General features: G+C 40.2%; 1 protein-coding gene across 3 annotated transcripts in view; it reads right to left on the bottom strand.

Moving 5' to 3' along the window:
* Positions 1 to 447: 447 nt before the first annotated feature.
* Positions 448 to 26,022, bottom strand: part of LOC117552000 (calcium-binding protein 7) — a 30,447-nt gene continuing 4,872 nt past the window's right edge. For all 3 annotated transcript variants that reach the window (XM_034225147.1, XM_034225146.1, XM_034225145.1), the window contains exons 3-6: positions 6,121 to 6,264; positions 5,138 to 5,250; positions 3,793 to 3,943; positions 448 to 3,105 (exon numbers count right to left, since the gene is read on the bottom strand). In XM_034225147.1, the coding sequence (XP_034081038.1) occupies positions 2,981 to 3,105; positions 3,793 to 3,943; positions 5,138 to 5,250; positions 6,121 to 6,264 (533 nt within the window). In that variant the 3' untranslated portion in view covers positions 448 to 2,980. The remainder of the gene's footprint in view (positions 3,106 to 3,792; positions 3,944 to 5,137; positions 5,251 to 6,120; positions 6,265 to 26,022) is intronic.

Below are 26,022 nucleotides of genomic sequence, written 5' to 3' on the forward strand. Positions count from 1 at the left end.
AAATGTTGGGTCGCGATCTATTGACAAAGGAAAAAGTGGGTCCCGAGGTACCTATGTTATCTAAACCAGTTGAGAACCACTGGTTTAGATAACATAGGTAGACAACTTTATATGGTAAATAAAAAGCAGCATTTTTCAAGTGAATTATAGTTGCAGAAGACTCCCCATGTCTTCTTTTATACACCCAGAAGAGAACAACCTGACCAAAGCTAGTGGACATTTGAGATATAAGAGGCCATTTTGTTGGGATAAATGTGACAGATGGGGTCCACAACACTCTGCTAAGCCAAAAGGTCTCTCAAAATGGAAAAAAGCAATCCATGGATTCAGCTAACCTTGACAAATCTATCACTTGATGTGGATGTCAATCGATACAGCCAATGCTTAGGGTCATCTCATGCTGCTTGATTGAAGATTTGACACATCTAAAAGGATTTCACTGGAATATAACATGGTAGTTATTTTATTATTGTGAAATACCATTCCACAGACATAGAACGTTGGGTGAAGTCAATGAACATATATCACACTGTCAATACACATTTCCAAGATCCAAAGACAGGTATCAAAACAGTACAATGGAAATAGAACATTCACTATCAACATGTTCATACATTTTTTTTTCATCGGTAAAAAGAAAATAAATATTGGTTTGTACAAGTGATTTTATGAGTATGCTCAATGCAAAAGTGTCTCAAAGAATAAGGCAACAATCAAATGAATACAATAACTTTATTCCCAATGAAAATGTTCCCTTGGTGATGATATGATAGAAAATGAACGAGAATAGTTATATCTATTTCCACAATATTTTTGTATTTCCTTTTCACAAAAATAGACGTCTATGGTAAAGTAATACTTTTTTTAGGTCCAAATGTAATTATTCAGGCCTTAACTATATGAGGAATCGGATGAACAATCATGACGGTGAGTTGTTGTGCGCTGCAGCACATCGTAAAGTGCAAAAATGGAAACAAAGGTATCTGTTAACAAACGGGCTTTTTCCTCCCTTTTATTACGTGTGTTCCCCACAGAGTTGACACTTTTGACAAATTGCCCGGGTGCATCAGATAATCATTATCCTGCCTGGCTCCTGTTGATAGGGTTGTCTAAATGGGTTGCCTCTCAATGAGGTTTTGGCCCTGGTTTGGGAAGCTGCCAATAGAGATCCTAAATAGAGAAATTCAGAAGATGTGAATTATTTAGATTTCCACTGTTTATCGCAGTGTGTTGTTTTTGAGGGCATTTTGAAGGACCTTTTATGTCTTTTTATTTGGTTTCAGTTACTGATTCAAACATTTGAGTGGAAGCTGTGGGACTTATGCAGGATGTCTGGGTTCATCTCAAGAATTAAAATGTTAAATTAATTGTTGTTTTCTGAGCTCACTTTTGTTGTGTGGCCTAATTCTGCTGTCACAGATCCCTCCAAAGCTTTGGTTGAAGTTGTTTTTGTATGTACAATACACACTGATGAGGGAACTAACCCAGATGCATGCAAAACAATCTAATCTACCCCAATCATATTCATGTGGTGGCCTCACAGATATTTATGTTTTATTGCAACAGATTACACCATATGGCCCCTGTCAAACCTCAATGCACTGTGCAGCTTCTGACACACATATTCCCATTCATCTGTCTGCGTCTCACAGAACAAGAGGGTCTCTGTTGTATTGCAAAAATCTTCATTTGGAAAGTGCTTTCGCAACTTTTCTGACCCTAACAGTTAATAGGTCCACTGGGGGTTACTTTTTTTTGAAGATTCCTGTCTGTATCAAGCATTATAAGATATATATTTTACATACATTTATTGCTCTTTCGCAACGCATACAGACAGAACAAATAAATAAAAAATACATTCCTGTTCAGCTGCACTACCAACCAGATGATTTCCAATGCATATTCTTTAAAATGGTTGCAAGACACATATCTAACTCTACGGTGGTAGTGGTCATCAGGCGCAAGGTCAGCAGTTTAGCAATCCTGGAAATCTTTTTTTTAGAGCATGTACTAAAGCAGCCCTTCCTTTTCATGCATTTGTATGCTTTGCTTTTGTTGTGATTGCTGACACCCGGCACGGCACATAATTGCTCACAGTTGTCGTTAAGTAATTGAGAACAGCTGTTACAGTCATTATGATTAATACATAGAGAATAACTTTTACAAATGTGTCAAGACGACGACTGTTTAAGTCCATGCATTTCATGCATAGATGAAGGTCATTCTCAGAGGCCTGCAAAGCCCCACAGTGGAGCCGGAGAGCCGAGTGCTTTTTAGTTTAAACTGTCCCTTCAGACCTCAACACAATTCCTCCCGCGAGCTGGTAATCTTGCTAACCCTGCAGCCTGTGAATAAGTGAAACTATCCACTCAACCACATGCACCTCCCTGAGGATATTTGTTTCATACCAAGGTTTTCTTTATACACAAATTGTTCTTGAACAATGTTGCACCGTATACAATATCTCCACAACACTGTGAACTCCAGACCTTGCACATAACAACACCTTCCAGCCTCAGGAATACATTTTCTCCAACGGTGCCCACAATATTTCACAGATTTATTTCTACTGCTTTATAATAAACGGCATGGTACACTGGACAAATACACAACTGGACAGTCAAAACACTTCTCTTTATAGCTGCCACCTTACTGAATGCAACACTTCTCAAATGCACATAGCTAATGGATACTAAATGTTGTATGAGTGATATGTATAGGCAGCCGTCCACTTCACATACACCGCTGTCTCTGTCTATGTGAGGTCCTGTTGTCCTTGAAAGTTTTCAGCATGTTTCTGACAAATCCCTGCACATGTTGTGTCCTTGGTGACTCCATTTTGTTTCCGCAGTCATTTGCCAATTTTACAGTTGCGTGATTGTCTGTTGTATCCGTTTTATATTTTGTAGCTTTATGTTTATAGTCATTTGTCCGTGACGCAGCCTTTAGGTGGTAGCCAAGGCTGAAAATGCTGCTGCTCCTACTTCATGCCGCTCCGCAGCACCTGATTGGCTGCGATAAGCATGACGCTGATGATGAAAGCAATGGCAAAGGCGCAAATCAAGCTCTTGCGAACACAAGTTTGCTTGACGGTCGGGCTGGAACCTGGGAACCAAAACAGAGGTGGGAGTGAAAGAAGAAAACAAATTGCCTGAAGGTCTATTGAATCAGGTGTAATTTAATGCTTGAAAGATATCTCAGAATGAAAAGAGCGCATCACAAAGCCTTTGAATTAGATGAACACAATTAAAAGGGATGAACACCCAGAGAAAATAAGTTTTCACACCTGTACGCTGTGTAACAGCATCTAGATTGAAATGCTGATTGCTGGTTTGGAACAACAAACAAATGGATTGGCACCTGACTGGCATATTAAAGGATGCTCGAAACACCAGCGCTCAGAGAAAAGGTGTTATACTGGCAGAATCGTATGAAGTAAGAGCGAAGGCAACTATTGGGTTTTGAATCTTGTATTTTTGTCCAAATAGAAGATTTTTCAAGCTTCTTAAATCTGATCACGCTTTTTATTTATCTTTATTTTCTTCAGCCATCAGGATATTTTGCATTTCTGACGGTGACTTTTAAATGAAAGGTTCTCTGTGCAGTCTGTGTACGCTCATGGAGCTTCAGCACTGGTGAAGTTTATTTTTAAAAGTCTCCCTTCTGCAGACATTTGTAGACAGTTTTATTATAGTTGACAATACTAACATCGATAACTTAAAAAACGTAACAAACCGCAACGCCCTCAGTTGGGACCTTTTGTTAAGAAATATCATTCACATTCTTCCTTACTGTCTATATCCACCTGGCACTCCCCGGGGTTCTCTATGTGGTTCTCCTCAGTCATGATGATATTCTCGATGTCTTTCATAGAAAGGTGATCGCAGAAGGTGTCGTAGAGGAGCCTCTTCAGCTCCTCCACCGTTAACTTCTGCATGTCACACTGGAGAAAGACACACATAACTATACGTTAACTTAGACATAGACGGGTGGACACAATACCACACACACGCACAAACACTTACAGACAATATGTAGGCAAAAACTCATGTAGGAAAGGAAGAGAACACAAACAGCAAAAAATTGTGTATGGAAAAGCTCACTTAATTGTGATTCAAATATGGATTTATCAATTACAACAACAAAAAATATCCCTAACATGTACTGTAGAAGTGTGACACTTTTCTCTAAGTTGCCCTCCAATCAAAATTACAAGCTGAATTGAATTTCCTATTCAAAAACACAATTTGCTTCAAAGTATTAAAGGTGGGGTAGGTAATTCACTTCAGAAACATTTTTTGTTATATTCCATGGAATGCTCTTAACATCCCGATAGCGATGAATACATTAAATGCTTTGACAATAAATACATTAAAAAAATGTAATCTGTGGAAGCCGTGGCGCTGTAAAAAGCACGACCAATCATTTTAGCCGGCCTGGCTAAAGTAACTGGATGGCCTACCTGCCTGTCAGCCTTCCATCTGTGCACAAACAGATTTCATGCAAAGCTTGGCAAGCGCTCACCAGTGTGCAGCACATGCTTGATATCACTTCACACTGCTTTATAATGTTATCTTTCCAGCCTTAGCAATAGTTCCCTCTGGTATTTTAACATTCTCAGCAGGTGTCTTTGGTTATGATTCATTTTTTATAAACTGACTGAACGCGAATATTCCCACAAATCATCTCTTTCAAACTTAAATTTGGACCCTCACTTTTGACTGCCACTCTGGCTGTTATCACGTACCTACAGCAAAGGCAGCTTAGATGAGCATCATCCCATTAAATCCATCCCACTGTCAAAGTGAGCAGTTGATTATCTAATGAAGCGTGTGTAAATAATTGAATATCAATTTGACATAAAATTGACTTTAATGTTCTTAGTCTTAAGACTGTCGCCAAACACAATGAGGCAAAGATATGAACTCAAAGTCTGGATTCTTAAGGGAATCTCTCCCAGATTAAAATCTTCCCATTAATAACAACCCAGTGGACGTGGCAATTCAAAACTGGTTTGGCTTTTAAAGTGGCACACTGGCAGAGTCTAAAGGATTCTGCGCTCAGAGGTTTGCTGGAGCCGCTACTCTGCTGTCTATCTTCTTAATAAGCACAAAATGAGTGACTGAATAATGATCACCTTCCAAAATACAGAATCAAAGTCAGTGCCGTGGAACTTATCTGGCAACCTAGCTGCCGTCAGCTTTGGGCCCAGAAGAGTGACAAACTCCTCAAAGTCCACCTGGCCATCGCCTGTGAAAATAAAATAAAACAGTTGGTGTTTATCGCTGCTGGTTTGACTGCCTTCTATAGACCACATCTGTCTGCTGAAAGAGAGCAAAGCTTCTGTGCTTTGCGACTTAAAGGTCTCCTTTCATACTATTTTTAGGCATATATTGTCTCAATACAATATATAAAAAACATGTCTATGAAGTGTTTTGCTCAAAATACCAAGCAGATCATGAATTCTAGCCGTGCCTCATATCCATCTATTTCAGCCCGGTTAGAGAAGTGTGGATTCTGGGTACGTAGCTTAAAAAAAAAAAAAAGAGGGGGGGGGGAGCTTATGCCTGCTCATAATTCTACGAGATACTCAGCTAAATGCTGCCGTGATTAAACGCCATATCATGTTCAAAACCACATCAAGGATTATTTCGGAAACAGTATGGAGCTCAAATGCATTTTCTCTTGCGGGTTTACCACAAGGTGAGTACCTTCTTATATCCTGCTTTTTTTTTTACACATAGCCTACTCTCTCCAGTACAGCTTAGCTCTGAGTGTTAGCGATGCTTGCTAATGTAAACAAAGACCATATTACTTCCAAAACACATCGCGCATTGTTTCTGATAGCGACATTTCTGATAGGACTGTGGGCGTAAAGCCAGCCCACATTTCCGATTATACGTCATATCGGCAGCAAATCTGGATCAGCTCCGTTGTACCCCCGTTTTTAGAGATTTGGGTACGGAGGAAAAGAGAGAGGGTTTTGTTTTCTGACACGTTGTGAGTTCCCTGACTCACCAGGGACACATATTTATGTATTAAAGACATACAAAAGTACATTTTGCATGATAGGAGACCTTTAAGACAGTATGAAATCTAAGCTGTGTGTGTTTGCCTCACCGTCCATGTCCAGTCTCTGAATGATGACTTCCAGCTCCACCTCGTTTGGCATGTGGCCCAAGGAGCGCATCGCCATCCCCAGCTCCTGCTTTGAGATGAACCCATTCCCATCGCGGTCAAACACTTTGAAGGCCTCGCGGATCTCTGCAGGGAAGACACAAACACAGAAACACACACAGACGTGAGCTTAGGGCAGAGCAGGATATGAAATGTGTTATGCTGCATCAATGCTTGAGTCATAGTTATATGAGGGTTGGCAGCTGAGGAGTACAAATTCCAACAGCAAAATGACAAAAAAAGGATCAAAAATAAATATCCTCTCACAAAGAGCTGTGATCAGAACAAATTGTTAACATCCTAAAGGGCGATCCCATGCTCTTCTTGTTAAATGTAACCTTTTAGGTCTTTTTGTATCTGCGGCCAAAAGGTTTAAAGGTGGGGTAGGTACGTTTCAGAAACCGGCTCGAGTGCACTAAAATTTGAAAGTACACAGCCGAAAAGAATCCGCCCCTTCCTTCAGACTTCCTTACAGAGCACCTTCTCCAACACACATGAACGCGCACATGACGTCAGCAGACTGGTGAAAGTGGCCACCTGTTGCTGGCGAGTCATTGAAGCAATATGGTCTAGCTGCGGCCGCGGACAGTACACAACACTACACGACACGCCCAACTGACACGACACTACGGTGGCTAGACCCTTCTCCATTAAAGTACTGTTGCAATGCACGCCCAATGAGGGCACGAGATACATTTGTGCGTCCACGAGATGGAAGGCTGACAGACAGGGCGGCAATCCAATCCCTTTAGCCGGGCCGGCTAAACGGATTGGTTGTACTTTTTACAGTATCACGGCTTCCACAGATGAAATGTTGTTATGGATTTTTTGTCAAAGCACTTAAGATATTCATTGCTATCGGATGTTAAGAGCATTCCATGGAATATAACAAAAAGTGTATCTCGAGCCGGTTTCTCAAACTTACCTACCCCACCTTTAATGCCACAAATGACCACAACAATTTTCTGCTGTCATGCAACGTGTGATAAACTTGATATTCTAGGGGTTGCATTTCCTAGTATCTCATCCGTTCTATAATTCCTAAGAAATAATCTGCCATAAAGATTAAAACATTATACTACCATATCAATTAACTGACAGCATTACAGTATGTTCAGTAAGTCATCAAACTAAATTGTCGACAAATGTATGTTTTTTATTTTGAAGTCTTCTAATTCTTCATGAAGTGGTACTTTAATACTGATACTGATTTATATTGTTAGGATATAAATCGGGAGACTAAAAGTGTGTAGTTAAAGCTGAGTCCTTGAAAGGCTCCTGCTTCTCCCCTCTATTCTTTTATTTTTACCTTTGAAGGATTTGGAATTCATGTTCCGAGGAATAATGGTGGTAAATGAAAGCTTCCAAGTCCGTTAAATCCTCCGCCGTGAGATTATTCTCTTCCCTTCTTCTCATTCCAAGTTTCTCAACCTTGCAGCACACTACCTGGACTCACACTTAGAACTAAAATGTATCGAGAGCAGCAAATATATCTTCCAATGCTGCACTGCGTTTTGATCACGTCTCCTGCGACTCCTCAGACTTAATGGAAGTTCAATACTACTGGAGTTAATTCGATAATGTAAAACAACTGGAGTAAGGAGCCTCATGGTACTGGCAGCAGTTAGTTTGAGATAAACAGAAGAGAGACACGAGGGGCCAATTTACCCGTATAAACAGAGATGGTAAAAGTACACACATCTTTTACTCAAGTAGAAGTACAGATACACGCATTTAAAAAGTACTGACTAAACTTCTTTACTCAAGTAAAAGTAAAGAAGTATGGGCTTCGAAATGTACTTAAGTAAAAAGTACCCATAACTACCAACAGTTTTAAAGAGAAACTGACCTCACTTTATAGTAATAGAAATATAACGTCATTGTTAGCTAATGAATATTTCGATGCTGAACAACGGCAACATGACAACGTTTTCATTGGTCCCTCTTCTTTAGAGAAGACCAGGAAGTGATGGATACAGGGATCGTGTTCAAATCAATAGGCACGCAATGACGCTATAAAAATATTATTTATTATTATTATTATTAAATAATAATGATCACGCCACCAAACACACATTCAAACTAAAGGAACCAGCCTGTTTGGAAAATGTAAGAAGTCAAAGTAAAAAGTTGTCAGAAAATAAGTAGTGGAGTAAAGTACTGATACCAGAAAAATGTACTTAAAGAGCCTGTGACAGCATCCCAACAACTGTTGTGCAATGAAATATTGGGCTACTAGTAATCTCAAACCGTCAGTTTAAAAAAGAAAAAAGCGATACCGTTCCGTTAAATATCAATAATTTCGAACATCGCGGGGAAATTCCTTCGACTCATTTTGAAGTTTTGGGGGAAGCCGGAAGTGACGTCAATGCGGGAACGCTTCACTGTGCGGCGAGAGAGCCAAACACGGACAAAGTGTGTTGTCATGCGTAGAAATGGTGAATTACTGAGTTTAGGCACGTTAATAACGTTTTAATGAAGTTGACTACAGTATATTCATATTTGTCAGTGCTTTCATGTCAATTCGGCGAACATAAACATACATGATCGTGGTGAAGATGATGATTACATTAGGATTAAAAATCGGTAGTGAGAGCTGCTGAATTTCCTCCCGTAGGATGTGATATAAAAACAAATCGATTATTTTTGTAGTTGCAAACTCAAGTGGATGAAACTACATTTATTAGTGCTTTCATGTCAATTCGGCGAACATATGATACATTAAATGATCGTGAGAATGATGATTAAAAATCGTTTGTTTGTGCCAGTCTGCATTTCCTGATGAGAAAACAAACCGATGCTTTTTGTAGTTGTAGTACACCAACATGGATTAAACGTGTGGTTTTTTCACCACAATGTTGGGGAAATTAATGGATAAAATGCACGGATTATTATTATTATTATTCCCACTCCGATCGGGACACTAGGTCCACCGTTTCCCCGCAGCGAGGCTCCCCCCGTTGACAGTTTACGCGGGCTGGGTGCAGTGGCGGACTGGCCATCGGGACGAATCCCGATGGGCCGGTACAGAAGTGGGCCGGTCGGATAAATCACTAGCACATCCCCCATAGGCGGCGCGTGAGGCTCAGGTTTGGGAAGGCTAAATAACTTTTTTTACGCCTCCGGCGTCTATAGAAAAGAGATCAACTCAGTGTGCGGAGTTGAAATCTCTCAAGTCATATTACAGGATAAAGGAAATACAGTTTAAACTGCCGTATGCAGAGAAGACGCCGACGTGTCGCACTTATCATTCATATTACATCATCAATCAGATCATCGATCATATAATATCATAATATATCATATATTTCCTTATCTGCCGTATCTGGCCGTGCAACACTTACAGTGTCACATACTGTGTATGCAGAAGTATTATTTTAAGCAACACATTATGTTGACGAAACACTCGAGTCAAATGTAATTAAAGTCAGATCCACTCGTGTCTTAGACGTGAACGCGCTCTCAGCTGGAGAGAGAAACCCTGGCTTGATTTACCGAGTTGATAACCAGCGTCGTAGGACCGCTTAGCGAGATCTCGTTTGTTAGTTTGTTGTTGTTAGTTTGTTTGTTACTCAAACATATCCAGGGTCTGTTGAACTGGCTTCGTAGTACAGGGCACAGGTGGCTCGCAGCGCTAATGTCAAAGACACACACATTGCATTATATTTGTATTTTACGAGGGTGCAGTGACACAAATATTTACATATTTATATTTACTATCTACAGCACCCGCCGCCCCTGACATCCCCCACTCCCCCCGTTGACAACTTACTAGCGGTACCGAAGTGGGCCGGTCGAGAGTCCCGGGATGATTTTTAGTCCCAGTCCACCACTGGCTACATGACCGTATGATCGCCCATATTGACGCACCTAATTCCTAAACTTCTAACAGATACAACATAAACCGATCCTTCAGCCTCATATGAGCTCTCAGACACGTTCAAAATTAAACTGGCATCGCTGTCTGAGCTTGCTGCTGTGTGCGCCATCGTGCGTTTACATGCAGATGCTGGGATCCTGAACGGTGCAGCTGGAGCGCTGTGCCCGCAATGACGTTGATTGATTGATTGATTGAAAAGTTTATTAACAGCTTGTATATTGGGTACAGTACAGTACAGCTCAAAACATACAATTGTTAAGGGGATGCAGACCAGAGAAAGACTTTCGTCTTGTTTACATCAGGGTCCCCCATTTCCAATTTATCATGTCATTTAAGACATATAAGACATATTTGACATACAGATGGCTTATTTACAATTTACATACAGGTGGTTTTTTACATACAGATTGCTTGTTTACAATTTTCATTTTAGATTTCGTTCTAATACATCCTAACCGGACATTTAAGACATACCAAGTCTACAGATATACAGTTAGTAACAGAGTCTAAAATGCGAGTATATACATAGATGGAGGGGGGGAAGCTGTCCATTGTACGACAGGTTGAGATTTGTACCATTACCGGGGCCAGTTTTGCAATGCTCTCCCCCGAAGGTGCTCTTTAAGAGAGGTTTTGAAGGTAAGTATAGTTTTACTTTCCTTTACAGTTGTGGGAAGAGCGTTCCACCTTGATGTGGCATAATTGCGAAACGTGTATTCCCCCTTTTTTGTGCCAAATCTGGGTTTCACATGATTTGTGGAGCTCCCTCTGGTGTTATGATCATGGTATTCCTTGACCTTTGGGAATAATTTTGACATGTACATGGGTACCATAGAGGTGTAGTGGATCTTGTAGACCAGGCCCATTGCAAGTAGCTGTACTCTGTCGTCTACTCTAAGCCATCCTAGGTTGTCAAAGTGGGCAGAGGTGAGGTGGGTTCTAGATGAAAGGTCAAGCAGTAGTCTGACCAGTTTATTTTGCGATGTTTGAAGTTTTATTTTTAGCGCCTTGGAGGTGCTATGGTACCATGACGTGCAAGCATAGTCATAGTACCCTTGAATGAGTGCTCCTGCCAGAGTTTTCAGGGTGTTTTTGTTTACCAGAGATCCGGTATAGGAATCTAGTTCTTTGATTGCCTTTTTTTATTACATTGGATGCCATTTTATCATAGGAGAGGTTTGCCTCAAGAATAGATCCTAGGTATGTAATTTCCTTCTTACTTGTGACAATAATGTCACCCACTGCAACTGAGAAGTCGTCGGACTTGCTGAGATTATGTTTCGAACCGAAGAGAATGGACTCTGTTTTACCCAGGTGTAATGATAATTTATTATCGGCGAGCCAGGTGCAGATTCTGCCGAGCTCGGAGCTGAGGGTTTTATTCAACCTGCAACCTGTTCCTGTCAGAGACCAGCAGGGCTGAGTCGTCCGCGAACAGGAACAAGTTGCAGTCACATGCTGATGACATGTCATTTACATAAATTAGGAACAGTAACGGACCTAATATGCTTCCTTGTGGAACACCACAGCTCACTGGGAGGGGGGGGACAGAGTACCGTTTACCTCCACCATCTGTTCTCTCCCCTCCAGGTAGGATTGCATCCAGCTCACCGATAGTCTATCAAAACCAATTGCTTTTAGTCACACATAATTTGGCGGGACTTGAAGAATCCCCGAGAAGATCCAGAAAATGGTCAACATTGAAGGGCAAATTAATGGTTATCAAAGTACAAATATCCAAAATCAGTTCAGTAACGGTTTTCAAGGGGACAATATTTACTCAAATTGATGGGTTTGGATGATGGGGGAAACTCGTGTCACAGGCTCTTTAAGTATAGTAACAAAGTATTTGTACTCCACTACTTCCCACCTCTGCGTATACATAACTGCCAATAGAAAGTCAAACCACAGCTAAATACAATCCAATCCAAAGACGTCACAGTACTGGACATGCAGTTTGAACTCTGCCAAAACAAAGTCAAAGATGCCCCCCCCCCACCGCTAACACAGAGACACAATCACTGCAGGAAATCTTTGAGCAGCTAGTTCCTCAGTCCAGCCACAGTGCATTTCCCCCTCGTCCTCTGCTTGTTTACTCTTCATGAGGGACTGAATCCTTTCATTCAAATGCAGTAACATCCACCGCAGAGTCACCTACAGTTTTAGACTTGTCACATCTCCGTGTCACACGCCTTATTACCACACAGAAGTGCAGAGCCGCAGAGGAATCTTAAAGTGGAGATGATGCATGGAGTAAATCTTTAGAAAATCACATTATATATCTCTGTAATCTGTTTGAAACAGAGACCATGAAATACATCATTAAATATTCATGTAAGAGTCATATTCTGCATTTGTGAAACGTTTCAGGTAAATAAGGTATTTACCAGAGGTCTGATAGACTGTTATGTTTTAGGTCAAGGCAACGATAAGCTTTAAATGATAAAGATGTAGAGTGGGCTTTGAATGACTGATAAAAAACAAACAGAGCTAAATGATGTTGTTACAAATTGCACAATATGTCTTTGTTTGACAATCACTGACAACAATATCCTTCTGGGGAGGCAAGATAATATTTAGAATTTAATTTAAATTACTTTCCATTCTTTGTTTGACTTAAATTAGCTCTTATTTAACTGTACGCCATGCACTTCATCAATTCCTTGCAAAGTCTTGGTAAATGGGAATTACCGCTTAGCTCATTTACCGGAGGGCAGAGCGGTGAGGAAAAGCCCCGGGACAAACCAGCAGCATGACAGCCTGAGACATATATTTAAAATGCCAAACAAAACGTAAAATGCCAATCATGGCAGAAAACAGCGTCATTCTGAATATAATGTGCGCGCTGTGCTTTAGGTAATAGTTTGCTCTAATCACAAACAAATAATTGAAACCGTGCCACAGGGATAGGGCTACTTGTCAATCATGTATTACAATAGATTACATCTGGGCATGCAATTTATAAAACCCAGCAGAGTGACATTCAGCAGCTATTTTTCATATTGCTTTTCCATACAAAATGTCTTACTGGACAGCGGTGGGTCTTTTTCCTTCGCAGGATGAGATCTTATTGTTTATAGAAAAACAATACCTCAGTTTCCACCTGAGGTCCCTGCTCCATCTGTTTACTTTGGAAACAAGGGCTTTCCAGAACTCCCTGTAAATAAATATGTTTCTGCCACACAGGAGGCAAACACACTCTTAAATAAGGTGCCAAAACAGTTTGATGAAATACTCCGTCTCCCCTGAAAGCTTTATTTATTGATGAAAGGCCAAGGTGAGCAAAACCCTAGACTGTGATTGCTTTATAGTATCTTTGATATATTTAAAAAAAAAATGGTATTGTGTTCTAATAAAATACAGGCACAATTTATTGTAGGATGATTTTGTACTCTGTCACATAACATTTACAGACTATAAATGCTTTAGTGCTGCATGGGCTAGAAATATTATGAATGGCTTATCATGTCCAGGGAGATATACAATCACTAAGCTGCAATATGTAATGCCTTGAGAAAATATAATCAAAACCACATGAAATCTGGATGGAGGATCACTAGAACATAATGCATGATCTTCCCATTTCATTCAAGAGTCTGACTATTCATACACAACAAGAAATGCTTTCTCTTTTCGACCATATGCCATCCACATAGACTGCTATCTCATGATCTTATCTTAATTATCATCAGCAGCAACAGCTATGTTCTCCCATTTTCAATGTATTCTTTGAGCCCAAAATGGGTCACATCCACTCGTTTGCCCCCTAAGTGACTCTTGTAATTGAGACACTGCTTCTCTTCCAGACCGTGAATAAATGCTCGAGCAAAAACAGAATAACACAGATTTTAGTGCAGGCCTGCGCAGATGACCTGAATTATCCTGCTCAATCAAAGAGAGGCAGTTGGTAACATTTACCAAACTTTCCCGTAGTCTTTAAATGTATCAATCTACTGTAAAAAAGGGATGACTTTTCAGTGTCATCTTCCCAAATTATATCATAGAGGTAACATAATAATAAATGAAGCAGGGGATCCAAATATTTTTGCTGGCCACAAAATGTAATATTTGTTCTTTCGAAACAGCTGGCTAATTCCCCCAAATTGTATCACAGCAATTAAAAATGATCTATAATGTTTAAATGCTCTGAATATAATTATTACTTTTTTATTTTATAAAATAGGTTAAAATGTTGAAAGAGGTATCAAAGGCCAAGGTGGACGTCTTCATATTGCTTGTTTCGTCAGAGCAACAAAAACCCAAGGATAATCATTTTTGAATTATAAAAAACAAAAAAATCCACAAATCCTCACATTTGAAAGATTGAAATTAATATCATTTTGTTATGTTTTTAAATGTATATTATGATAATCAAAACATTGACTAATATGGTCTTATTCTTATTAGTTTGTTTTTTACAGTTGACATTCTTAAAACATTTTATGACCTTAAGTCTTTATCAGGAAAACGTTGGCAATTATTTGCCTATTAAACATCCAAGGAACATCACTGCACTTCATTTGGAGTTGTGTTTTGGCGGCATGTCTAATATTCAATCTCACCTGTAAAATGCTCCACTAAGTTGTCAAGCTAGTTGCTAACTTTGTCTAAAATGTCATTTGGTGCTTTTACGATAGCAATGAGTTTTTTGCTTCAACCAGCTGCTGTGGCTGAAAACTGGGTTGATGAGAGCCGTGAGACTAAACCAAAACAGAAAAACTACAAGGTATTCTTAGAAGTGTGAAAAACCCTGAGTTAATAGAACCAGTTTAGATGTGATAATTGATCTGTAAAATGATCAATATGTTGCTAAATGGAAACTAGTTGCTATTATTGAAGCAATCTGTGTGCACACAACCTATTGAACTGTAATTAATACATAAGCTCCTGTAAGAGTAATTTACCAACTTTTGTTTGTAATTTCAGCCTCTTTGTAACAGTTGTATAGTTTGTCTGTGTTATAAACAGCCACCTCCAGTCAGAAGGATCCTTACTGGCACTGCAGCATGGACAGTGGAGATGTGAGGATACAGGAGCTCCAACTGTGCCATCTTCCTTTGCTTCTCCGACTTCCAACAAGGACTGAAATCAGTGTCACCATTTCATTTGTTTTCCTTCATTCCTGAAGTTTTTAATAATGCCTCTGGCCTCCCTATATATACCACTTGTATTTAATTTTAAGAAGTGTCTGTTGTTGCATCTTTTCTTCTGTCTCTGAGACCATGGCTCTACTGTGGGGATGTGAATATTTGTGTTGACAGCATGTGGTGTTTGCTTTGATGTAGAGAGGTGCTTGTTGGCCTTCAAAGATGCGTTGCTATGCGGTCCCCTGCGGTGTGATCTTACAGAGGGTGAAAAGCCCATGTTAGAGTTGTGAGCCAAGCATCTGAAGCTGAACTCCCACAAGAGAAAAGGTGCTCTCCCCGAACACTGTTGTTTATCAATGAAGTGCACTAGATTCTCTCTGAAGCACAGAGACGTGAAGCAGTCTGTGTACTGTACCCAGACAGAGCCAGGAATCAGACAAATAGAAAATGTTTGGATTCATGACGTGTCAAGTATCAATGACAAAGGGCATTATACATCCACTTTTAATGTGGTGTTTTTATTTCGTTTTTTTTTCTCTGTATTATTAATTCAAAGAGCGATGATCCAAAAAAAGGTGGATTTAACTGTTCTGTCTAACAGAACAGAAACGTGCCAAATGGGAAATGTTTACTTCGAGGCATGCCTGAAGCCAAGCTTTACACCTTTTCAGGGTAAAATTAGCATCAGTGGAAACGTTTGCTAATTACACGCAATGCACTTTGAGCAGAACAGGGTAATGCCTGAGCCATTGTAGCAGTGAAGTGTCCGTGAATGTAATCCGGGGCTTGTTTTTCAGAGCTATAAATCTTCTTTGCCTCAGTTAGACCTGTATCTGCTTAAGGCTGCTTTGGATCGGTAATTGCAGCACACCCACTCTTTATGTAAGACCTTATCAGTGTGAGAAAAACATTGCTTTGCTGCGTGTGTTTGTGTGAACTGCCGGCGACTATTTTTAAACACCCATAGCAACCTTAATCTATCTTTAGTTGGATATGGGCCGACTTGGGCAACCGGAAGATTTTAATATTACCATAACAGGCATCTAATAAGGCTCTGGAGTATTAAAGAGGGGTATATGGCATGGTGTCGTCTGTGTCTTAAAGGAAATCCCATGTCTGGGTTTGACTAGAAACGTCTCGCATTACGAAATTTGAAGTGCGACAGTAAACCTCGCCACTGAAACTCTGACACGACCACAGGGAAAAAATGGGAGAAACAGAGAGAAAATAAGTTGGGAAGGTCGAGGTGCTTCAAGCTTAATAAGAAAAAATCCTCTGGCCAACTTCTTAAACCCCACTTGACCTTGAACGATTGCAGTCAGCGAAAGGCCATGAAATGATAGCCCATCTCTGTTGCTTTATTCTGGATTTTATTTTCAGAGGCAGAATCATTGATCCGTCTCCATTTTTTTCCCTCCCTCGCTCTTATGTTTTCAAAGTTCTCATCATCACAGCAGATACCAAGCTGAGCCGAGGCCAATATCCACAAGGCAAAAGAAGCACCTCAAACAAAGGTCACAAGCGAACACTCAAAAGCCTCCACTCTGCAATACGCTCCCTCATCAGTTCCACCACGTTAACGCTACGCACCTGCTCACATATTACTTTTTTCCACCGCTGGATTTTGTTATTCTCTGGTATAGACTTTGCAGCATTGTTCATCAAAGGGAGGACATATTATCGTGGGGAAAAAGCAATCCACCATCCAGAACTCATCACAGTTAATTTCACAGGTAATAAAGTCTGCTGGGTCCACTCTTCAATGGCAATCGATCAAAATGGGAATAAATGACTTAACTTTAACCTACTCGACAGACGTAATTACAGCACTTCATGATATTCTCGGCTATTCTGCACCACGTGTTCCATCAAAACCAAACCTGGCAACAATAAATGTCATGCCAGATTACAGTAACTGATTAACTGAGAATTCATATAAGACTGTGGTTGTTGGTGAAGTATGGACGTCAGAGAAGGTACATTCAGGGGATATTATTGAAACCCCAAGAGAAAACGCGAAAGTCCACGTTATTGCAGATTTCCCATTTCATATCGTTCATATTACTTCAGTTTTCATATTAAGGCAACAGTTTGACATGTTGGTAATGTACTTGCAAAGAGTCAAATTAGAAGATTGACTCCTCTCTCTCTCCATCTTATATAGCTAACGCCACTTAGCTTAGCAAAAAAGACTAGAAACAAGGACAAAACATGTGCCTGGCTTTAGCAACAAGTAAAGCTTTGGTTTTTATAAGGAAACACTTTAAATCAATTAAGGCAGGGCAGTATTGGGACATCAGATGGAAAGATAAAAACATTTCCTAAAAAATAATACAGTTTCACTAAAAATCTACTTACTGTAGCGGCTTCTATAGGGAGAAACAAGATACTTAAAGGGGCCCTATTATGCCTGTGTGACGCCACTACGTAACACTAGCGCTTATATTGGCTAGAGCTCAAACACATTGTACCTGATTTGCTAAGGGGCGGGCCACCTCCCAGCGGTTGAGCAATCATAACAGAGCCGGCCAGCTAACCAATCAGAGCAGACTGGGCTCTGGTTTCAGACAATAGAGGCTTCTCAATACTCAAATTTCCCCTCCTCGACTCCTCGGTCCTCGGTCCTCCGGTAGTGACCCGGAAATGAATTTCAGCGCTCCATTTTGAAGGACGTCTCATTTCTCTAAATGCACACCGAGGACCGAGGATCGAGCGTCGAGGAGGCTCTCTGGAGGAGCTATAGCCGAGGATACACTGATGGTTCCTCCACGGCTCCTCCGCGGATGCATTTCCGGGAACGGTGAAGGCGTGACGCACGGCCGGACTTATCTCAGCCAATGACAGCTCTGCATGCATCCTCTGGATATTATTTTAGAAACTGCTTTCATCGCATTGCGATGTTTACAGTGAGAACAGCTGTGAGGTCCGTGCAGAAAGCAGAGCAGTGTACAATATCACTCAGTATAACAGGCCTACATTACTCTCTTTATTTGCTGTAGTACAAAGAGTCGATATTTTTCTAAGACCATTTAGTGCTTCACATAATAAAATACACAACGGCTGTAGCCTGATTATGCTTTAGGAGCTGTAAGTGTGTGTTGTAGGCAGTGTGTATGTGTGTTTGTGGTACAGTATGTAGGTGTGTGTTGTACAGTGCGTAGATGCGGCGGACAGACGGGTCTCAGTTGGTTTGGTGTCCTCTGCTTAGGCTACTTTTAATTTAATTTAATTTCAAATCTTTATTTATACAGATAAATCCCATTGAGATCATTGATCTCTTTTTCAAGGGAGACCTGCTCAAGTAGTTCCACATGAAACATAAAAACATAAATAGAACAACAAAAGGACATCATACAGCATCATTTACATAATTATCCACATAAACAGGTACCAATAGCTTCCGATTGAGTAGCATCCAACCGAGCTTTAAAAACATTTAGTGGCACCAGATTGCTCAGTTTCCATTTCAATTGCAGACTATTCCAAGACAGAGGAGCTGCACATCTAAAAGCTGTCTTCCCTAAGACAGTCCTAGCAGTTGGCACATTTAATAAAACCACAGCATGCGATCTCAGGCAGTAGCCACTTACAATTCTCCGTGAGATCAGGGAGCAGATATAAGATGGAAGTTTCCCTAACATGGCTTTGTATGTTAGGGAAACTTCCATCTTATATCTGCTACCTGATCTCACGGAAAATTGTAAGTGGCTTATTATTATTACAAGTTAATACTTGTAAATACAACTTTTGGCCCGTAATTTAAATTCCCCATTTCAGCGACCAAAGAGAGGGGGGGATATATCCAGTCTCTGATTGTGTTACGTTATTATGAGAGTGCTGAGCTCTCATACTTTAAATTGTATATATTTATATAAATATATTTGTGTGTGTGTGTCCGCATCTGTGCCTGTTATTGTCTCATTATACGGTATACCGCACTCTCAATGAATTCAAAGTAAATATGTGGGGGAACAATGTTCAGCTGATCTAACAGAGATTATAAAATACAGCGCTATGACAAAACACTCGACAGCTGATGCAGCTGTTGCCACGTAATAATGAACGGACGTCGCTTTAATATGACCGCTCAGAGGAGAGGAGTTCTCATTTCTTTAAACGTCTGCTGCTTCCCCTCCTCTCTCCTCGGTTCCCCTCCTCGGTCCTCCGCTCGCATCTCCTGTGGGCGGGTCTAAGTCTCGAGGAGGGGAACCGAGGAGGGGAGTCGAGGAGGGGAAATTTGAGTATTGAGAAGCCTTAGGGTGAAAAGAGGTGCTGCAGCACAGGCAGTATGAGAAAAATAAAGAGCTTTTTGAACATTTAATCATATAAACATGTCCCAGTATAGGCACAACAAAACAAGTATGAAACCTGGAAATTAGCATAATTATTTCAGTTGTTATTAAGTTTAGCAAAACATATAATCACAAAATGCACAACATTTGCAAAAAACGAAAATCCTTATTTAAACCTTACATAAGCAGTTTCACTGGATAGATTCAACCTGTGGCTCACCAGCTGTGGTGCTGGGTCAGTTCCCCCTCTAAGAAATGGACAATTTCTGCTCACACTCATCACCATCCATGTCAAGTAGAGTTTTTTTCATATACCTCCGTCTAGTGATATAACAGAGGGTGCCATTTTGAAATACATTGCTGCTTTTATGTCTGTTTAGCAAGACTGCGTAAGAAGACTCTCCATCATGCAGGTACAGCGAGTGCAGTTCAGGATTGAGGGGAGTGACGAGAAGATGTACAAAGTGGGAATTATTATTCTCTGCCCTATTCTATACGAAAGATGTCCCCAGAAAACATATTTGTTATGTCACGAACCACATCCTTTTCCAAAATGGATGAATGTATTCTTCCTGTATTGATTGTGTTCCTGTTATTCCTTCTGTGTTTCATAATGATTTTCAGGAAAGCCCCTGAAGCTGTTCAGGCACTCAAACGGATATTTCTCTACAGATCCGTCACCTTCCCTCCACATACAGTACATGCAACATTAAGTCACGACCCTGCTTCAGTGTTTTAATAGTAAAAAATAAGTCACAAATCGAACAGCCCTGAGGTCAAATTCTGAATATGTTGCAGGCTTTAGATGTAACATTAGAGTAAGTTAACTATTACAGCAGTCAGTGCTGTTGATAACGCATCTCCTTCTTTCTGTTTTTAATCACAAACACAAGCCGTCTGAGTTATGAACTGATGTTGCTAGAATTGTACTGTCAAAAAGGATTTGAAATTGAGGAATTGAAAAAGTAATGGAATTGGAAATCACTATATTGTTTGAATTGTATTTCAGAGAGAGAGTCCTTTGATTGAAAACGTATCTCTTTTTCTGTAGGAGGAAAGGAAAAGCTCTCACCTATGCGAGACGAAACCAACTGCTTGTTTAGGGGATCCAATTTAAGAGTAAAATAAGGTGGGATGTTTTGGAAGACAACAATCATTTAACTTTTGGATTCCTGGGAGAGAGCCGTTTTAATGGCTGTCAATAGCTGAAGTTAAAAGAAGATACAAATAAGTGTTTTTTTTACACATCTGGATCGTTTGCACACTCCACATTTGTGAAAATGAGCCAGCATCTCCAAACCATCTTAGCAGCATATGTTTTAAAATGGTCGCAGTTGACCCCTTGGAAGTTCACCCCCACAACGCCCCCTGATTCTGCACCAGCAATACGTTATGTGCATAATTTCTGTCTTGCCAAGCAGATGCCGGTATCTTTAAATATCTTCATTTGTATTCATGTAAGTATTTCCAAAGGAATGGAAGTCAACCCTCCACCTCAGGGCGAACGAATGAGTCAATGTTTTCTACTGCAGCTACAGTAGGAGTCGAGCAGAAACATCAAGATCTCCTCACAGGCAATTTATGCCATTAGGAACGCGGTGGTGTTAGTGATTTTTTGGGAAGCTGTCAGTCAAAGTGATTTGCAAAGTCGCAAAACTCTGCCAAGGGAGCGACTTAAAAATGTTGCCCCGATAGCATGTTAAATGTTTTACTACAGACAGCGCACTACTTTCCAAAACACAATGCAGAGTGGAAGTTGGAATATCTCGTGAAAATATTCTTAAAGGCATATTTACGACTCAAGGGAAAAGCCCACCCAAATGAATCCAGTCCACAAGCCAGGAGAACTGACTTTCAGAGTGTCACCAATCCAAACGTCGCCTATGTGAGAGTTACTGGTTGTTTCTTCAAGGTTTACTATCAAACCTCACATTCCTGCCCCAAACAAGTTTATTTTTCTTTGACATACTTTGGACTTAAGCTATTTGCCAGGCATATAAACTACATGTATCATTCGTTTAGGAGGTCTGCATGTTCTGGTGACAAATGATCTAACCCAGGGGTGTCCAAACTATGGCCCGGGGGCCAAATGCGGCCCGCCGGCCATTTTGAATCGGCCCTCAGCCGATTCAAAAAGCATAATGGAATATGGCCCACAAATGAAACTTGTGCTTGTCCTGTATTATTATTATTATACTTAAATAGACATTTAAACATATATTACACAGTAGTTTGCATGTGTAAATAAGCTCATTTTTCAATAAATTCAGTCAATTAAAGTCGAAATTTCTTTTTTACCAATCTAAGTTGATAAGAAAAAAGCCCAATACCTTATTTGTATAACAAGCTTGAAATATACTCTTCCTATTTGTTATTATTATAAGCAATCTGAGGAAGAATGAGAATGAGTTGCTAACAAAATGAATGAAACCCTATGGAGAGCTGTGATAGATTATTCTTAAAGCATATTAAAGTAACAAGCATAATTGGACTACATTTGATTGATTTTGCTAACTTATAACTTAACTGATGAGGCAGTAAACCTCTAGTGAGTGGCCCAGCCCATCGTATATTTTTCAGTTTGGACACCCCTAATCTAACCCCATTTGCTCAATTAGTCCTTTGGTGGATTGATTGGCATGCTAATTTGCATACATGTGTTTTGTAAATGGAGGTTTTTCATAGGCTCAGGATACCAAACCTGCACTGTCACTGGAGATACAACATGTGACAATGCCAATGCCGCTTAAATTACAAAAAGCAGGAAGAAGTCATCGTTTCTCTCAGCGACACTAGGACACCCATCTCCACTACAAACCCTGCAATTGTCACTGAAAGGAATGAAATAGAGTAAACATGGTGCCAGCCTATAGTCTATTATTCAGTAATGACAAGGCAGACCTTCCTGCCATTTAGGGTCGGCTCTAGAACAAATCAAATGGGGGGGGGCAATCATTTACCAAGGGGGGGCACACACTGCCGTCAACAACCAACACACAAACACCACATACATGCACGGTTGTGGCACGATCACCAAAACAGAAACATATGGATAGGCCACCATATGAAAAGTGTGCAAATGTATTTAGTATCCTATCCATGTGAACATGTTTTAGGTGGGGGGTGGACCTAACCTCCTCTAGGAGGGTCTGGGGGCATGCTCCCCCGGGAAGATTATTTTTAAAATATTGAAGTTGAAAGCATCAATCTGGTGCACTTTGAGAGCAACATGAAGAGATCTATGGATACATCTCTCAACATCCATATGAAACACAACTGTAAACAGATTTACTTTTTCTTTATGGATATTTTACTAATCACTCCCCTTTTAAATGGTATTCTTGTGTTATTGTCCTATAGTATTTCATACCCGTTTTTCATTTATTCTCTTATTCTTTAATAACTATAATGATCATATAAAGGTAGCCTATTCCTCGCAAATACTTGTTTACATAAATGGTGACCAAACCGTTTGAGACCCACTGAGATAACTTACACTAAAGTGAACTATCTAAACACTGAGAGTCCTTACCCCACTGAGCTGATGTTATAAGATCCTCTCAGTCTGACAGGAGAGGACTCTCCTCCACCTTGGTGTAGAAACAGTTCTTTATATCCGTTAGCATAGCTAGCTAACCAGATGCTAACAACAATATTTCACGTTACCGCTCGCGCACTGACAAAATGCGCTCGTGCCACACACAGAGAGCCGAGCTTGAATGAAACACAGAGACCCATGTACTTGTACTGTACTGTATATCATATTATTTTCGATGGCTTTACTGTATAATCAGTATAACAGATGGACAGATCGCCACTGGGCTTTCATCTAAACACACAGCCACGTAATGATAACAAAACAAAAGTCGGGGTCATTGGTCAAGCAACACACCAATCAGAGAGCAGCAGTGAGCACACCTCAGGCTGTGTTTCATATAAAGAATAAATAAAGAATACAAATGTGTATTCTTTATTTCTGATGTATTTCACACAAAAAACGTTTGGTGGAAACGTTTTAACTTATATGAATTTTTTTTTTTAAACGGCAAATTGGCAATAAGGCTCGTTGGGGGGGCACAGTGACTCATTTGGGGGGGCATGGCCCGCGAATGACCCCCCATGACGCCGACCCTGCCGCCATTGCTTATATCACAAAGCAAATGAAAGAGGGTATTATTCCAATCACTTCCTGTTTGTAACATCTCAGCGTCCTGTCTCTCTGGGTAACAACTCAATATGTGTTTGATCTGGAGACAAGAAGAAAAAAGAAGCCCCTTCACCACGAGCATTAACAAATGGAGCGATCACTTTGTGGGCGCAGTTGATTCTAAATATCAAAGACAGTTACTCAACTATTTATAATGCTCCTTGAGAGATTTGTCCCTGCTGGAGCTCAGTGACAGTGGCTTGGGAAACACTTTGTTTCCTTGACAATGATTTAGAGAAAGCTCTCAGGCCCATCCAAACACACTAGAATTGGAACTGAGAGAGGGAAACATAACTAGCATTGATATATATGCAACTTTAAATTTGATGTATTGACATTTAGATTAAAACATCTGATCTGCAGAAACAAGGTTCCATATGTGAGGTTGTCTTCTACATAATTTAAATAACTATGTTTTTATTGACAATAACATAAAATACAAGCTTTTAGATTGCAATGGTATTTAGTTTTAGTAATTATTTAATATATGTGAGGCTCCTATTACGACCTTATACTGTACATTCATGTTTTCAGGCATAACATTCAATTATTAAACAGCAGGCAAACTATCCTTTTTTTTCGGCTTTTCTTGCAGTTTGATCATGAATGTCAAATGGATTCATTCATCCGTAATGTCATTTTTTGACTGTTCATTAAAGAAATGCTGTGTTCACACTAGGTTCCAAATGAATACATGATGAATAAAAGTGGTTTTGGCTTGAGGTGAGGTGTATTCAAAGTATTCCTATTGAGACATAGAAAATCAACAAAAGACAGGAATATGCCTCATACTTCCTGGGCTTCTCTACAAGCCACAGCAGATTTTAAACAAAATGATACACAAAACGCAGTGATCACAACCTTGTTGCAAACATTCTGCTCCAGCCTTATCTTCTGCTTTGTGTGTACAGGAAACTTCTGTAGTCTGATTACACAAGCTTCACTCTGGGACCCTTTACAAATGCTTTAGGCTCATCCCTGGGACCATTCTGAAGCTGCCTCCAATATGGCTGTTGTTAGGCATTGTGGAAATGGGCTTCCCACCTAATTCCAGCTGCAGTGTGTGTGTGTTTGTGTGTGTGTGTGTGTGTGTGTGTGTGTGTGTGTGTGTGTGTGTGTGTGTGTGTGTGTGTGTGTGTGTGTGTGTGTGTGTGTGTGTGTGTGTGTGTGTGTGTGTGTGTGTGTGTGTGTGTGTGTGTGTGTGTGTGTGTGTGTGTGTGTGTGTGTGTGTGTTATTGGTGGAGGAGGTCTAAACTATATTAAGCTCCTGTAATATGAAAAACGTTTTTTTCCGTCCCTCTGTGTAGGAGGGGAAATGGAGAATATGTGGTCAATTTATGCTCGCATTGCCGAATATTCAGGTACTTGTGCAGGCACACACACACACACACACACACACACACACACACACACACACACACACACACACACACACACACACACACACACACACACACACACACACAGGCTTAAAAGGCATCAGAAAAACAGCATTTTGTTCCAATTATAGCTTCGACAGTCTTCTCAGAGTCGCAAAGTATGGTGCCATTGGTCTAATCCCTGGGCTGTCCAAAGGCAGTAATTGAAAATCAAGTCCTTGGCTATGTGTGCCAATAAGGCTTGAGCCTTCTGTCGCTATACCTGCACTCACACACACATATTCACTAATGTGCAATTTCATTTGGTGACAAAGCCCTGTCTCCCTGACGGCTGAGCTGATGTATGTGACACTTCAGACTCCCAGGCAATTTTTGTCCGTCTCTCAAGAGATGCGAGCGACGACGAGACACGGACTGGCGCTACAGCAGTCAAACGTCACTGCAGACTAAATCCCGTCCACAGTCACTTGAGATTGATGAATGCAAATAACAAGTGTGAACTTATTGACATTTACAGTATCCAGGAAATTGGTTTTGTTCAGCCGGATAATATCCACATGTCTACCCTACTTTTATAATTTTCGAATCATAAATCTATTGATTAGATTAGATTTATGATAGACTTTTGAAACTACAAGAACATAAGGAGGACTTTTACAAAAAAGTAATAGAGATTTTTGTCCAGAAGGATAGGCAAATGGACTTCATCTTCAAGTCAAGGTAAGACTGCAATTTTATTGAAAATGGGATCTTACTAAGAGAGAACAATTCAATATTTAAATGATAAAATTACATTTTTTGGGTATCCTTTTGTTGAACTGTCTGTTTAAAATTAATTGAAGCATCAGACAAAAAAAGCTTTTGAAAATAATATTATATTTTGATTTAGGTCAAAATATAATATTTGTAAACCTGAAGAGTCAGTGCCAGTGCCTCACCAGCCATGAACCTCACTGCAGAAGCTTATAGACATCTAAGTTTTTTGTGCCCCACCACTTTT

This window comes from Gymnodraco acuticeps, unplaced genomic scaffold, assembly GCF_902827175.1.
Source record: "Gymnodraco acuticeps unplaced genomic scaffold, fGymAcu1.1, whole genome shotgun sequence".
NCBI lineage: Eukaryota > Metazoa > Chordata > Actinopteri > Perciformes > Bathydraconidae > Gymnodraco > Gymnodraco acuticeps.